Here is a 14,559-nt window from a genome sequence, read left to right on the forward strand (position 1 = left end):
CCCCCTCCCTAGAAAAATGCACACAAGCATATAAACATAACTTTGCATTCAATGAATACACTTTATTTTATTGAAAATGGATTGCCTCATTCAGTGATTCCCTTAATATAGTGAATATAAATTTTTATTTGACTTTCACGGACCCCCTGAAGCCCATCCATGGACCCCAGGTTAAGAACCCCTGCCTTAGCCACTACACCACACTGGCTTTCAGAATCCTACTGCTGAAAATCCCAAGTCTCTATGTACCAAGTTATATATGTACGCCATGGGTAAAACTCCACTATAAGGCCTACTCAGTCAACCCATTGAAATAAATGGGATTCCAGTTAGCAGGGCCCATTTATTTCAATGGGTCTACTCTGAGTATGGCTTATGTTGGATTTTACCCCATATTGGAACATATCCTCTGTATGGATCCCGTTGGGGAATGGTGTAAAAGATGGAATGGAGACACTTCTATATTAAAAAAAAAAAAACCTGCCAAAATAGTGGTGTGTGCTAGAAATACCTGAGAGTACTAATTTCGGACAAAGACCCTTGCAATGTTATCTTGTTATTAACTCCATAATTATCTTGTTTTTAACCCTGGAACAGCCACTAATCCAGGGTTAATAACCAAACTCACCAGTCAACCAACCAAGCAAACTCACTCAAACAATCAACCAAACTCACTTGTCACATATAACTCTTATCGCAGGGAGGAGAAAAGGCACAAAAAGTGCACAGAAGCCATATTCTGATACCTGTTCCTAATGACCGTCCAAACTGAAGAAAAATGGCTTCCAAGTCTGGCAAATCAAACAAACTCACCAGTCACAAATAACGACAACAGACTGATGCAATAAGCCACAAAATGTCCACAGAAACCACGTTCTGACACCCGTTCCGAACAATAGTCCATATTCTGCAAAACCGGGCTGAATGGCAACCCAAGAGAGTCAAATCAAACAAACTCACCAGTCATGTTACTAGATGGGATTGATATAATAAGCTCCAAAATGCCCACAGAAACCATGTTCCGATATCCGCTCTGGGATGTTTGGGGGCCTGCCTCAGTGCCTCTGTTACCTGTACTTGCTGGAAGAAACCCTGCAGACCTTTTTAATGTATTCCTATGGCCATTTGAAACTTCAGGCCAGTTGTAAGGGGTTAGGGTGTGTGTGGACTGTGTAGGCTGGTTTTGGAGACATTCAGCCCTTTTGAACCTGGTGCTTATAGAACGTTATGTAAGACCACAGTCACCTTCTGTTTATTGCATTCTGATTTCTTTGCGTATTTGCAGATGATCCCTAGAAATTGCTGCATGGGGGTGGGGGTGGGGAGCTTAGGAGATGTTCCCTAAAACCACTCCATTAGTAACTGCTTTTTGATTCAGAGTTGTCTTCTGTGAAAAATAAGTATTTCTTTCTTTTAGGTATTTTGATTTGAAGTTGTTCCATAAAATCTTCCAATAATTTCCTAGGGCCATCGAGAATGAACCAATAATTTCAATGGCCATTCGGTGTCCTTGTTTTTGGTACGTCCCTGAAATACAGGGTTCCAGTTCAAGTGTGAGTGCCTATATCCAAATCCAAATCTTTATTATGCAACCAAAATAGGTTTTAGCCAAGAACAACAACATCAACAATAGACACCACAAGGTACAATATAAAACAGAGTATTATAGTAGTTTGGTCACAATAATATATATTAATTACAGTTCCGTTAATTAATCAGGATATAAATTATAGCGGCCCATATCCTAGACCTGGTGATTGTCTATTGCAGTTCTAAGCTGAGCTGCTTTAACTGCGAGCCTAGCTATGCTTAATAGAATGGACTTAGATGAATTTGTAAGTAGGTAAATAATTTTATCCATATCATTAAGACTGGCTGCTTGTACTAGGTGTCTCTTTAGATAACAGATCTGCCTATATCAGATCTAATCAAGACAGCTTTACCAGCACACAAGAGGAACAGGATTCTGAAAAACAGGCAGTTCCTGATTACTGGGAGTTGTTATACTTTCTCTAAGCAGTGGTGGTAGATCACATGGCAGATCTGATTTTACGTTCTGATTCTGTCACACAGAGAAGTAGATACTGAAGATCCCACTTACGTATGAGATTAACAGCTAGGCTGACAACATCAGTCACCAATACATTTCTTGCTGCCCCACTTCTCCAAGAGGTAGGAAGTTCCAGTCTTTACAGACGTTTGAACAGCATCAGTTCCGCCAAAGCAACACTACCAGTCCTTCAAATAACTCCTTCTTACCAGTTACTTGCAAAACTCAAACATATTTTTGTTCCTTGAGTTCCGGCTACTATCAACTAACCACCAGCCATCAAAAAGGCATCAATGCTCATTAAACAAGCATCTTCAGCTTGCAAAATACAGAAAACCTCATGAGGTCATTTTGCATTTTCAAGCAAGATAAGCTTGTGTTTTTCCAAGCAGCAATTAATTTGCATTCTCTTTTACGTCCAGAAGATTGCTCTAACAGCAAGCCCAGGCATCCAGAAATATTATCTGTCAATTTCAACAGATAACAGTCTTGGAAAGCAGAGTATCATCAATTTGAGAGAGATGGCAGTCATGACATTTAGAAAACACAAATTCAAGGAGATAGCCACTTGGTGTCACGCTGTCAGCAGAGTTCCAATGCAAAATTCTAACATGTTTATCCTAGTTTGCTTCGAGGCAGTTATCTGAGGCTTTTTAACAAATTGAATAAATAGGTCTTGCAGCCAAACATCTTCCAGGTCAGAAATGGATGTCATTTGAATATTTCAAACAGGTAAAGAATTTGAGCCTTTGAATGAAACATTAGTCATGTAACAGATATGGTGTTACTCTCTCGACAACAAGCCCGATTGCTCGGCGGACCGATGAAGCTATCGTTGGAGATCATTGCAGGAAATCTACCTTTGGAGTTGATTTTCTATTCTAACCTGTGGATTGGAAAATATGTCATGTAAAAGGATGTTTTTGAAACAACTGCCATTGCCTGGGAAAGATCCAACGTTTATTATTACTGCTGAAAGATGACTTCTTCAAGCCATTAGAATGCCTGGCTGCTTCAAACAGACCTTATTTGCTTTCGTTGCTGTATTGAGCTTTGCATCATTTATCTTGATCGTTGTCGGAATGGGCACACAGAAATGGATGACTGGCAGAATCCTTTGCAAGACAGGAGCTGAGCTAGTCAATGCCACAGACCCAGAGCTCGTCAAATTCATGGGGGAAATTTACTATGGACTCTTTGGAGGTGGCAAAATGCGCCAGTGTGGGTTAGGCGGCCGGCGATCCAGATTCAGAAGTAAGTAATACTTTTGTTACATTTCTAGAGCACGCATATATAAGCAAATGTTTAGATGCTTTCAGGATGGGTTTATTTTATGCTGTACTCACCCACTCTGAGATGTTTTCCCCAGAGCTTGCTTATAAATGTTATTTCTTCTTCTAAAGTTTGACTGAAACATGTGACTATATTTTTATAAATTATTATTCTTGGTTAAAATGTAGGGACTTTCACTACAGATGCAGCAGTGAGGATCTTGAAGGGGAGAAAAATAAGAAGGCCCAGAGCCATGCGCTTTATAACAGAGGGGAGGGCTGGCCAGGCAAGGAAGTGGGGAATAAAAGGCCTCAAATTATTCCCTTGACTTGGTGAAAGACCAAGCAACAGATGTGGCAGTAAAGCAAGCCACATTTAAAAGGCAGAGGGAGGAACTCTGTGCTCCCTGTGGCTGGCTGGCTCAGAAGAGAAGGAAGTGGGCAACAATAACCCCTCGCTCTTCTGGCTAAGGCCAAAGGCACTCAAGCTCTTCCCATCCATCATACTAACAAAAGACCCCCCCCCAAAAAAAACAACCCACCACATGTGTTCAATTTACGGCTTGTGTAGGGGCTATTCTTGCACTTCTTTTTAATTAACTTCATTAGTAATGGTTTCTCTAAAATAATGCACTATAAAACCAATATAATAATGCAATAATTTAAAAATGTTTTTTTTTTGTGTGTGTGTGTTTTTAAAAAAGAATAGAATACCCAAAAGGTTTAGAAAGAGCAGTAAGGTCACTAGTGTTGCCGCATCTGTAATGAAACGGTGTTGCACGGGGCCTCCACTTTTTAACGAGGGTGTGAATCTAGCAGGGCTGAAGAGAGGAAAGAGCACATTCCCCCCCCCCGGGTCTCCCCCCCCCCATCGAACTGTTTCCCTCCCACTGACATCCATGAGGGGGAAATTAACTATGCCAGCTTGGGGGATGACACAGTTCCCCACGTCTGGGAGCATGTCTGGGAACTGGGAGGGCTCTCCGTCACACCCAGGGAACACCCCTTGATGTGTCAACTCCCCACCACCACTTTAAGTGGAAGTGCCAAGGGCTGCAGAGGTTTTTGAGTGGGGTTATAAGATTTGATCTCCCCCTCTGAGTTTGGACTTCTTTTTCTGGTGTTGGAGGGGGAGATTTCACTTATCCTACAGCTTCTGGGACACCCTCCTAGGGGCCATAGGGTTGTATCTAAAGCCCACTACCATTGGCAATAGTACAGGAAAATAATCCAAGAGCAATGGTTTTCCAGACTGCTGTAGACGGGGTTGCACTTCCCCTAAAGAATCTGTCTGTTGGTTCTTCTAGAACAGCGGTTCTCAACCTGTGGGTCGCGACCCCTTTGGGGGTCGAACGACCCTTTCACAGGGGTCGCCTAAGACCATCGGAAAACATATATTTCCGATGGTCTTAGGAACCGAGTTTACATATTGTTTTTGTGATTAATCACTATACTTTAATTATGTTCAATTTGTAACAATTAAAATACATCCTGCATATCAGATATTTACATTACGATTCATAACAGTAGCAAAATTACAGTTATGAAGTAGCAACGAAAATAATTTTATGGTTGGGGGTCACCACAACATGAGGAACTGTATTAAAGGGTCGCGGCATTAGGAAGGTTGAGAACCACTGTTCTAGAACCAGCTTTGTCCTGGGTTGTTTCCGTGGCATTGAGTACCAGCTGTGGGCCTTCCAGCACAATGACTGCTTTATCATGGTGACCTATGCTCTGGTGATATGTGGGATTATTACAAGAATGTATTATAAACTGGGCTACATTTGATGACTGCATGGAAACTTCAGTTAGTTCAGAATATGAACACTAGGCTACTAACTAGGACCAGTCATATTGCCCCAGTGGAGCATTCCATTGTCACATATGGGACATTTATACTCAAGTTCAGGACAAAGAATCTTTTGCATATACTACTAATGTTTAAAGTGAACAATTTATTTTGCAGCATATGAATACAATGGTCATTACTAGCAGAACAGGGTTAGTAATTTTAAATTCAGCAAGAAACAATTATCTTAGATACTATTAATATTTTGTCACGTATGGGACACAAGAATTTCCATCTTCGTGGACATGGTTATCTTCAATTAAACATTTCTGTGAACTGTGAACTTGAAACTAATTCAACTTTTTTCTGATAATTCCTGAGATATCACCTCACATTTATACTTGAAACAATATCTTCGTGTAATTCACCAACACAACCATCTTTCATGCTTAACACTAGTCCTCCATCAGCATCCTTTTCCCACTGCTTCCATGTGACGTGCTTTGTTGGCTCTTCAGGAAATGGAATTTTTTTTCCACTGGAATTCACATTTCCAACAGTTGGAAATTAATTTGTCATCACATAAAACAGACTTTAAAAATCCCCTCCAATTCTAAGGCCCTTTAATTTGAGTTTAAAATTTTCATGTATTTTACATCGACACTGATCCACTGGAGTATCCTTCAGTGGAAGAACATTTTTTTGGATGTAGAATACAAAATTTTACAAAACTCATTTTAACTTCAGGGTGGCCGTTTTTAAACACAAAAATTGCCTCTCTTAAAAACATAGTGAGAAAATGTTTTTGAAGTCTAAGTTTCTTTCCTTCTTCCCAAACAGTTATGCAGTCCTTCAATCCAGGAGCTGTATATACAATATCATTGCAAAAAAAGAAGCTCTTAACAATGTTTATGTCTTTCTTTAACATGCCACACCTTTGTGAGAAGGAACTATGCATTTGATTAACTAGTTTAATATCTACTCTTTGTGCTAAACCACTGACTACAGCTCTCTGTTTTCTTGGTGATTTTGGCAAATTTACAAAGGTAGATCCTAAAACGACAGCCAAATAAATATTCTATTCATAGCTTTTCCATAGCTCCATCTGCTTTGGTACGGACTTATTATTATATATTTTTCTGCATTACTGTCAGCAATAGTTTTTTTCTTGCATGCTCTCTGCAACCTCTTTCGATCTCTTTCATACTTCTTCCTCTGCAACTCATCTCTGCTACTCAAAGACATATTTTTCTTTCTTCTCAGTTCTTTTAACCTTTCATTTTCCTTTTTTTCAAATTTTGGATTCTCCCTCTTCTTCTTTAGTCTCATTTTCTTCATTCTTTCAGCACTAGTGCTCTTTTTATTTTCAGTTGACACATTCATTATGCATTATCTGCATAATAAGTGTCACATATGGGACAATAAATAAAGGGACGTATAAACTGTTTAAAATACAAAATTAACATTAAGAAAATATTGCATTGTAGACAACATTATCTTTGTTTTAAATCTGCTTTACTACATTTTAAATGCTACAAATAACATATATAACCTAAAAAGTGCACTTTTTCATGTCACGTATGGGACAGCAAAACTATATGCATAATTAGCTATATATCTGCTAATAAACACACGGTTTCTAATGTTTTAACATGTAGGCAGCTCCTTTAGGACCTTACCTTTGCTATCAGAATGAAAACAATACTTAATTCACTGTACAATACAATGTTAACACTTAATCAAATGTAACCTCATTTAGCATGTGACTGATCTTGACAATGGTAGCCATTTTGAAAACCAGGTTGCGCAATAACAATAGCAAAAAAATTATCTTTCATCATCAAAACACCCTCTTTCCACTATGTACAACTAATACAATACAAAATATTAACTAATTTTTCATTTTGAAATTTCAAGTGTTTTGTCGCTGTTTCAGTGGAATGCTCCCAGTGCTTAAAGAACTGCACTGGCTGCCGCTCCATTTCTGAGCCCAATTCCGAAGCTTGTGACTTCCCTTTAATGACCTATGCAGCTTTAGATCTAGATACCTCAAAGAACATCCATTTCTACATCAGCCTGTGGACATACTGAGATTAATAATCTCAGTGTCCAGCCTTGAACTGAGTAGGCTGGTCACCCTGGAAAGAGCCTTCACAGTAGTGCTGTTCTCTTGACCAGATACGAAAGAGGACAGGGCTCCTGTAGCTTTACCTGTTGTGATGAAGAGGGAATTTCAACAGGTGCTGCATGCATACAAATGACACCTGCTGAAATTCACTTTTCTATGCAGCTGTTAAAGATTCAAGAGCTCAGTCCTCCTTTCCATATGGTCACCCTAATTCTCCACCACATGCAGGGTTGGCCAAAGACCTTTTGGTGCTTGAGGTAGAGTGGCAAATGGCACTGCCACCCACCCAAGGGAAGGGGCATAGCACCAAAGCCAGCCAAGTTACTTTAGCACGCGAGGCAGAATATTCCAGAAACACCTCTCCCCGAGGTAAAAATACAATAAAAAGATTTTTAAAAAAACATGCTGCTCTTTCATAACACCCTTCTTAGGCTGCCTGAGGCAGCTTCCTCATTCTGTCTATTGGTAAGGCTGGCCTGACCACATGCATAACGTGACATGTGTATCAGATGGTGACCATGTAGGACCAAGGAAAATCTTTTCCCTCAGAAAGGAAGGGGAAAGAGCGCCAGTGCAAGAGCCCGAGGCCTTGTGCCGCCAACGCACCAACATCAAGACGGGGCCTGACCCCAGCAAAGTTAGTTTGTTCCATGTGGGAATGTTATTGGCACCAGTGGCATCGTCCCTCCCAGAGTTGAAGGGTGAGGTTCACAGGGGGGAAGTCTTAACAATCACACCCACAATCCTGATCCTGACACCCCTTTGCTGCTATTTAAATAACAAAAATGCATTTGCACATTTAACACATTCTCTGTTTCAATCTAACACTGAAATCCAGTTGGTTTCTGCACTGCTGAAAACAAGCTGGCAAACTCAAGGCCAGAGTTTTTAAATGTCCAGATAGCACTTGGCTCTGATCTTCTCATTTAAACCCATAATTGCAAACTAATGTATAGGTAGGGTGACCCTATGAAAAGGAGGACTGGGCTCCTGTATCTTTAACAGTTGCATAGAAAAGGGAATTTCAGCAGGTGTCATTTGTATATATAGAGAACCTGGTGAAATTTCCTCTTCATCATCACAACAGTTAAAGCTGCAGGAACTATACTAGAGTAACTAGATTTACAAGAGGGCAGGGCACCTGCAGATTTAACTGTTGTGATGAAGAGGAAATTTCACCAGGTTCTCCATATATACAAATGACACCTGCAGAAATTCCCTTTTCAATCCAACTGTTAAAGATTCAGGAGCCCTGTCCTCCTTTTCATATGGTCACCCTAGTACAGGAGAATAAAATACTCAAAATGTAAATATACCACATCAAATCTCTCAGAGCTGGGCATGTACTTCAGTTTTGCAGTCCTTGTGGCTGCAATGGTATGATTGAAAGTATGATGAAATTTCAGAAGCCAGAAAGTTGTCTGAATAAGTTTTTCAGTTTAGGTGTGTGTGCGTGTGTGTGTATGGAGTTGAATGCAGTGCTCTCTGCATAGCTCTATGCCGGAATTATGAAAATACATATTGTGTAATATCCCAATTTGCTTAATTTATACAGGCTATAGAATTAAACTTCTATTGGTCTAGAATTTGGATTACTTGGACGATTTATTTATATGTGTATACATGGATGTATGCCTATATAGGCTCAGTTCACACAACATTTTTCTTTACTCAGTGGGAAAACTCCTCTCAATGGTGGAGTTTGTAGGGGGTATACACCACACAACATGTTCCAACTCCACCGTTGTGTAAAAATCAACACAGCATTTGATTGACAATTCCTCTGCCCTCTCTCCTCCCCCAGTCCTCCCGATGGTATCCCATCAGCCATTGCTGCAAAAAAACTAATCCCAGCGGCACTCCCTCCTTTCACTGCTCTTGTCAGGGAACTCTATGGCTACTGGGAAACTCCACTCCACTCAACAGGAAACTCCACGGAGCCCTCCAGACAACATGGAACACAACAGTTGTGCAGGAACTCTCCTCTGCACAGCGAGGAGATGTGGAGTGCTTTTCAAAACAACTCCAGCATGGGGAGAGTTTTTCCTCCAGACAATACTTTTCTTAATGGTGGTGTAACAACTCCACAGTGGAATTCTAAAACCACTGTTAAGAAACGTGTTGTGTGAACTGAGCCATAGAGTCCTTCTGGAATCAGGGCAGAGCGACATACAGACACAAATCATGAACCCCAAAACAATACATGTGAACTGGGGATTTATTTCCTTCTTAGTTTGTAGTTGGAGGGTTGCACCTCCATTCATGGCCAAGACAGGCATTCCATAAGAGTTCAAGAGCACAATTATCCCCTTAAGGAACAGAGAGTACATCCATCCAGAGCTCGTGCTTTTATATTTATCTCAACAAACAGAACATCTTCTAATGCATCTGAATGGGAAAACTTAATAGCATCTTTGTGGTCTGCCACATTTACACAACAATTAACTCAACGTTGTTTTCTTGTCTTTATCAGTATTTCCACATCTGGTGAAAAAGTTGAACACAGGTCTCCATGTGGTGATTATCCTCTTCCTTTGTGTGGCATTTTCGTTTGCCCTTATCAGTTTGGGATTTTGCATCTTAAACATAATGAAAGTTCCCTATCGGGCTATTAAAGGCCCGGCAGGAATAGCCCTGTGGAACATACTTGCAGGTAAACATTGACTTTAAAAAATGGATACTGCTAACAATTAATGATTAATGGTTATTATGATTCTGTATTCATTTCTATAGCATTGCATAGTGATTAACAGTAATGGTCTCATTCATCATAGCATTCCCACCTTTTATTTTGCCAAATTAGAATCTGGTTTTCAACATCATTGTGCATGTTACTAAATGTTTTTTTTTAGAGATTCCATTTGTGCCAGATACAGTTTTAACAAAACATTTCTTGATGAATTCTCACCACATCCTTGAGTGTAATTTTTGGTTTTAGTCCCTATCACCTGTTCTAGACCAGCAAGCAGTTCCATGCCAGGGCAGTTGTGTGTGTGCTGGCACACTTGTCAGAGCTCTATGGGCTGAAAGCTGCTTTGCAGCATGTTCTGGACTGCACTTGATCTGTGATGTCTAATTCACCTGTGTAAGACCTAATCTATAGAAATCATGAGATAAACAATTCCTGGACTGCACCATTTTAGATTACAGGCAAGGACCTGCATGTTTGAATGTGTCTCCCCTGCCTCACAGGGACAGCCCAAGACATTTTGTTGCCTGAGGCAAAGGGCAAGATGGCAACCCCCATTCCATGTATAAAACCCAACCAGACTGATAGTTGAAACTCACTTCACCACTGGCTGCTTCTAATGCACCTGAGTACAGCAGGGTAGCTTAAAAGTGCACGGCAGGCTTTTCTCTCCAGGATATGATGTCTGAGGTAGCCGCCTCACTCTGCCTAATGGCTGGGCCGGCCATGTTTTCCCCAGTTTAAAAACCCCTCCTGCTTGTAGAAAGCTAGCTGTCAGGGAGAATGATTCTAGCCTCAGGTCATAGCTAGACCTAAGGTTTATCCCTGGATCGTCCAGGGGTCAAACCTGGGCCGGATCTACACTACTGCTTTAAAGCGCTTTAAAACTGTTATAAAGCGCTTTAAAGCCATAGTGTAGATCCGGCCCTGTTCATCTAGGTGACACACAGAGGAGCCAATGCTCAGGCAGAGGCGAACCCTGGATGATCCCAGGATAAACCTTAGGTCTAGCTGTGGCCTCAGTGATTCAGTAATACCTGCAGTCTGAAGTCATGCACTTCAGTAACCGGGTTGGACCTAAGTTAATATCTGGTGTGGAAATGTTAAAGGGTTGAACATGCAGGTGGAAACTAAGCTTCTCTCTATGGGCCTTGCTAGACGAGGCCTTAGCGTGCTTTGAGACCCGGTTTCCCTGCTGTGCGTCCAGATGACGCACAGGGGAATCCGGGCCCAGGCCGCACTGAAGCCTGCCTTAACGCGTCATAAGCGAATTCGCTTATGGCGCGCCTTTTCCGCAGCCCCGGCCTGAGGCCGGGGCTGTGGAATGTCTAGCAAGGTCCGTGGCTTTTTGCGGCTACTCGCTTACTCGTGAGTAGCCGGGAAAAGCCACGGACTGGGCTCAGCGCTGTGCCCATCGGGCTGGTGGGGGGGAGATAGGGGGGGAAGGCTGGACCGGCAGGAGAGGGAGATGGCGGAGGATGACACAGGACAGGGAGGGAGAGGGAGGACGGGTGACACGGGGATGGCGGAGGGTGACACGGGGGACGGGGACAGGGACGGGGACGGGGAGGGAGGGCGAGGAAAGAGTGGACAGGAGGCATGGGAAGGGATCAGGACCGGATGGGGGAGTTTAAGTAAAAAAAAAACCTTACCTTGTCGGGGCGCACGTGGCCCCTTTAAAAAAAAAATGGCCGACGCTGCAGGGCTTCCGTAGTCCCTGCGCGTCGGCCGTCTAGGAGGCTGGGCGGCGCACGCTAAAGTTAGCGCGCCGTCGCCCCGCCTCCCTGCCGGCTTATCCGGCCAGGTCTAGCAAGGCCCTATGAGTATGTTCAGAGAAGCAATGAAAACTGGAAGCGGTTCACACCTCCATGCTTCCAAATAAAGTGCAACAAGGGAATTTGTACACCTCCCATGTGACAAACTGTGTATGTTCCAGAAACATTTGGAATTTACACATTTTACCACAAGAGAAATTTGCAATTTCCCCCTTTGTACATTAAAGGAAACCAAGTGAGCTGGTGGATGCTCAACATAAAACAAACCAACAACCCACTTAAAAACGGATGGCAGAGTCAACTGTTTTGCATCCAAATGTAGAAATGACTTTTTGTTTCAAATTCTCTTGCAGGTGGTTTTGCAGTGCTAGCAGTTACCTGCTTTATGGCTGCGGTCAAACTGCATCATCTTACGGAAAGGATTGCCAATTTCCGGGAACATATCTTCCAGTTTGTCATCTTGGAAGAACAGTACCAATACTCTTTTTGGCTTTGTGTAGCAGGCGCAACGGTTCATGGTGTGAATTTGTTCATCGTTGCCATCAGCGTGATTCACTTCCCTACACTGAAGACTAAGACGGAAGAAGCAAACGTCGCAGCAGAAGATATAATGTACTAAACACTTAACTGTCTGGGTTTGGCACTTGGCCAGTGTTAGGCCAGCATGATCTGTTGATCTGATCTGTTTTAAAGAAGTCAACAATGCTGGCAAGGGCATACAGATGTGGAGAAAGTCTGCTGAACAGCACAGGTTGCCTGGTTGGGGCAAATGCTGAGGCCCAATGGCCCATGGAGGGTTCACCAAGCCAACATCAACACCATTTCCATATTCCACTGCAGCCCTGGGAAGGTTGGAAGCAGCACAACATTATATTGTGTTGTACCAAACTTTCCAGGAGCCCAGCACAAAGCAGTGGACTATGTCCGTTACCTCATGGACCATGCTGTGCAGTGGACAGTTTAGCCTTTCATTCATTTAATGAAAGCCAATTCAAAATTGAGAAAAAGCACCAGCCATAGCCCTCATAGCATGGTCTCGGAATGCTCGGAATGTGGGGAGCATTTTTTTTTAATGCTCCCCACATAAACATCTGTATGCGCAAAGTAGGTGTGGTGGAAAGAAGCATGCAGCTATGTGGACTTGTATTCTGACAAGATTCAGTCCTGTGGGGTAGGTACCCTAAGTGTCTCCTGAAGATTTAAGGGGAGCTTTGTGTATTAAGAGAAGCAGCAAATGCCCAACAAGCCTCCCTCTGCTGTTTGTCTTTCTGTAGGGCTGTCTCAAGCGATTTTGCTATCCTAGGCAAAAACCATTATGGTTCTGGCAAACACACGTTTTATGTGGGAAGGACCATTGTGTTTTGTCTGAGCGTTTCCCAAATTACAGCCCCGTTTCCTGCTCCTTACAAATGAATGGAGTCAAAAGAAGACACTGTGATTGGGAAGTGGATGTGGGTGGCACATGGCCCCACACCTAAATTCAGTTACGGAGAAAATGTGTTTTCTCTTTGTGAGGATATTTCCTGATAACAGCCCCTTTCCCTGCTCCATACAAGTGAATGTGTACTTGTGTAAAACAAAAGGCTCCATCACACCAGCGTTATGCTGTGCAATCACTGAGAATTGCATACGAAGGACTCTGACGTTTTCTACCTTATAATGTGCTCTTATGGTGTAGAACTCTGATCTGTCCTGCTGTGATTGCGCTGCTTTCCCTATAGGAAGCGCCGAAAATAGAATCGCAGAAAAAGCGACTCTTCTTACTTCCCCACAATCCCAAGGCTTGTGTGTGGGTGGAATATGGGGCATGAGACACAACTGCCTCTAGCAGAAATTGTATTGTCTCGAGGGTCTGTGGTGGGCCCGGATGAATTGTGTATTTTACAAATTACCATGGTGCCCCTGGAATTCTACCACTCCAGGCGGCCACCTGTACTGCCTTTTGGGTTGGGGGTAGCCTGGGCTTTCAGATCACATGCAATGGGGAAACTTCAGAGCTTCCCCAAAGCAAAATATACACAAATTCCACATGCATCTGCAACCCTTGCACCTTTCTGCCAAGGAGATTCCCACTGAAAGATCAGACAACAAAGCTTCGGCTACGGTGACTCACAACTGGATTGAGTCTTTGGGTGGGATCATGTTAGAGAAGAAAGTGATCCTAGTAAAAACCAACCTTCTGAGGCCTGTTAACAGTACCAGCAATTAACATAGAATTCATTGTAAAACAGTTTCTGTGTTTGGACGTCTATTTCAAAATGGACTAGCAGGATGATATTATTTATTTATTTATTTATTTATTTATTACATTTTTATACCGCCCAATAACCGAAGCTCTCTGGGCGGTTCACAAAATTGTTTGCAATTCCAAATTATTGTTTGCAAGTCCAAATAGTCCTCACAAATTGTCTTCACTGTGTGTGTGTTTTTTTAATTGGAGATACTGTACTTGGAGATATTACATTTGGACATCAGAATAAATAACCGTTCTACCATTTAAAATTTATATGAGGAGATCCTAAGCGCAAAATATCCCTATAAAGACTATGGGATTCTATGTTTTCTGTTTTTAATCAGTGACGGGAATGGAAAATGCTTCCACGATTAAAGAGGAAAATAGCTTTCTACACATGTTTCAAAAAAGTTTGGAAAACCTTCAAGCCCTTTTCATTCTGAGAACAAAATTTATTAAATGAAGAGTAAACTTACATAAACAGAAATTTGTTACCAAAAAAAGGCATTGGCTGATCCACTTTTCTAAGCCTAAGAAGTGGCTGAGGCCGTAGCTAGACCTAAGGGTTATCCCAGGATTGTCCTGGGTCAAGCCTGTTCATCTAAGTGCCACACAGGGCAT

The 14,559-nt window shown here is 42.1% G+C and overlaps 1 protein-coding gene across 1 annotated transcript; it reads left to right on the plus strand.

The window, feature by feature from the left end:
• The first annotated feature begins 2,893 nt into the window (after window positions 1–2,893).
• Window positions 2,894–12,359, plus strand: CLRN2 (clarin 2). The gene is made up of 3 exons (XM_063135801.1): window positions 2,894–3,304; window positions 9,715–9,894; window positions 12,059–12,359. The coding sequence occupies exons 1-3, from the start codon at window positions 3,052–3,054 to the stop codon at window positions 12,322–12,324; spliced, it is 699 nt and encodes a 232-aa protein (XP_062991871.1). The 5' UTR covers window positions 2,894–3,051; the 3' UTR covers window positions 12,325–12,359.
• The last annotated feature ends 2,200 nt before the right edge of the window (window positions 12,360–14,559 follow it).

Source organism: Elgaria multicarinata, chromosome 10 (genome assembly GCF_023053635.1).
Source record: "Elgaria multicarinata webbii isolate HBS135686 ecotype San Diego chromosome 10, rElgMul1.1.pri, whole genome shotgun sequence".
NCBI classification, from domain to species: domain Eukaryota; kingdom Metazoa; phylum Chordata; class Lepidosauria; order Squamata; family Anguidae; genus Elgaria; species Elgaria multicarinata.

Excerpts from the sequence above, each read along its gene's own strand:
- CLRN2 (XM_063135801.1), top strand. The coding sequence starts at position 3,052 with ATGCCTGGCTGCTTCAAACAGACCTTATTTGCTTTCGTTGCTGTATTG. Across the intron at positions 3,305-9,714 it reads CCGGCGATCCAGATTCAGAA|TATTTCCACATCTGGTGAAA; the intron begins GTAAGTAATACT and ends TGTCTTTATCAG. Across the intron at positions 9,895-12,058 it reads CCTGTGGAACATACTTGCAG|GTGGTTTTGCAGTGCTAGCA; the intron begins GTAAACATTGAC and ends ATTCTCTTGCAG.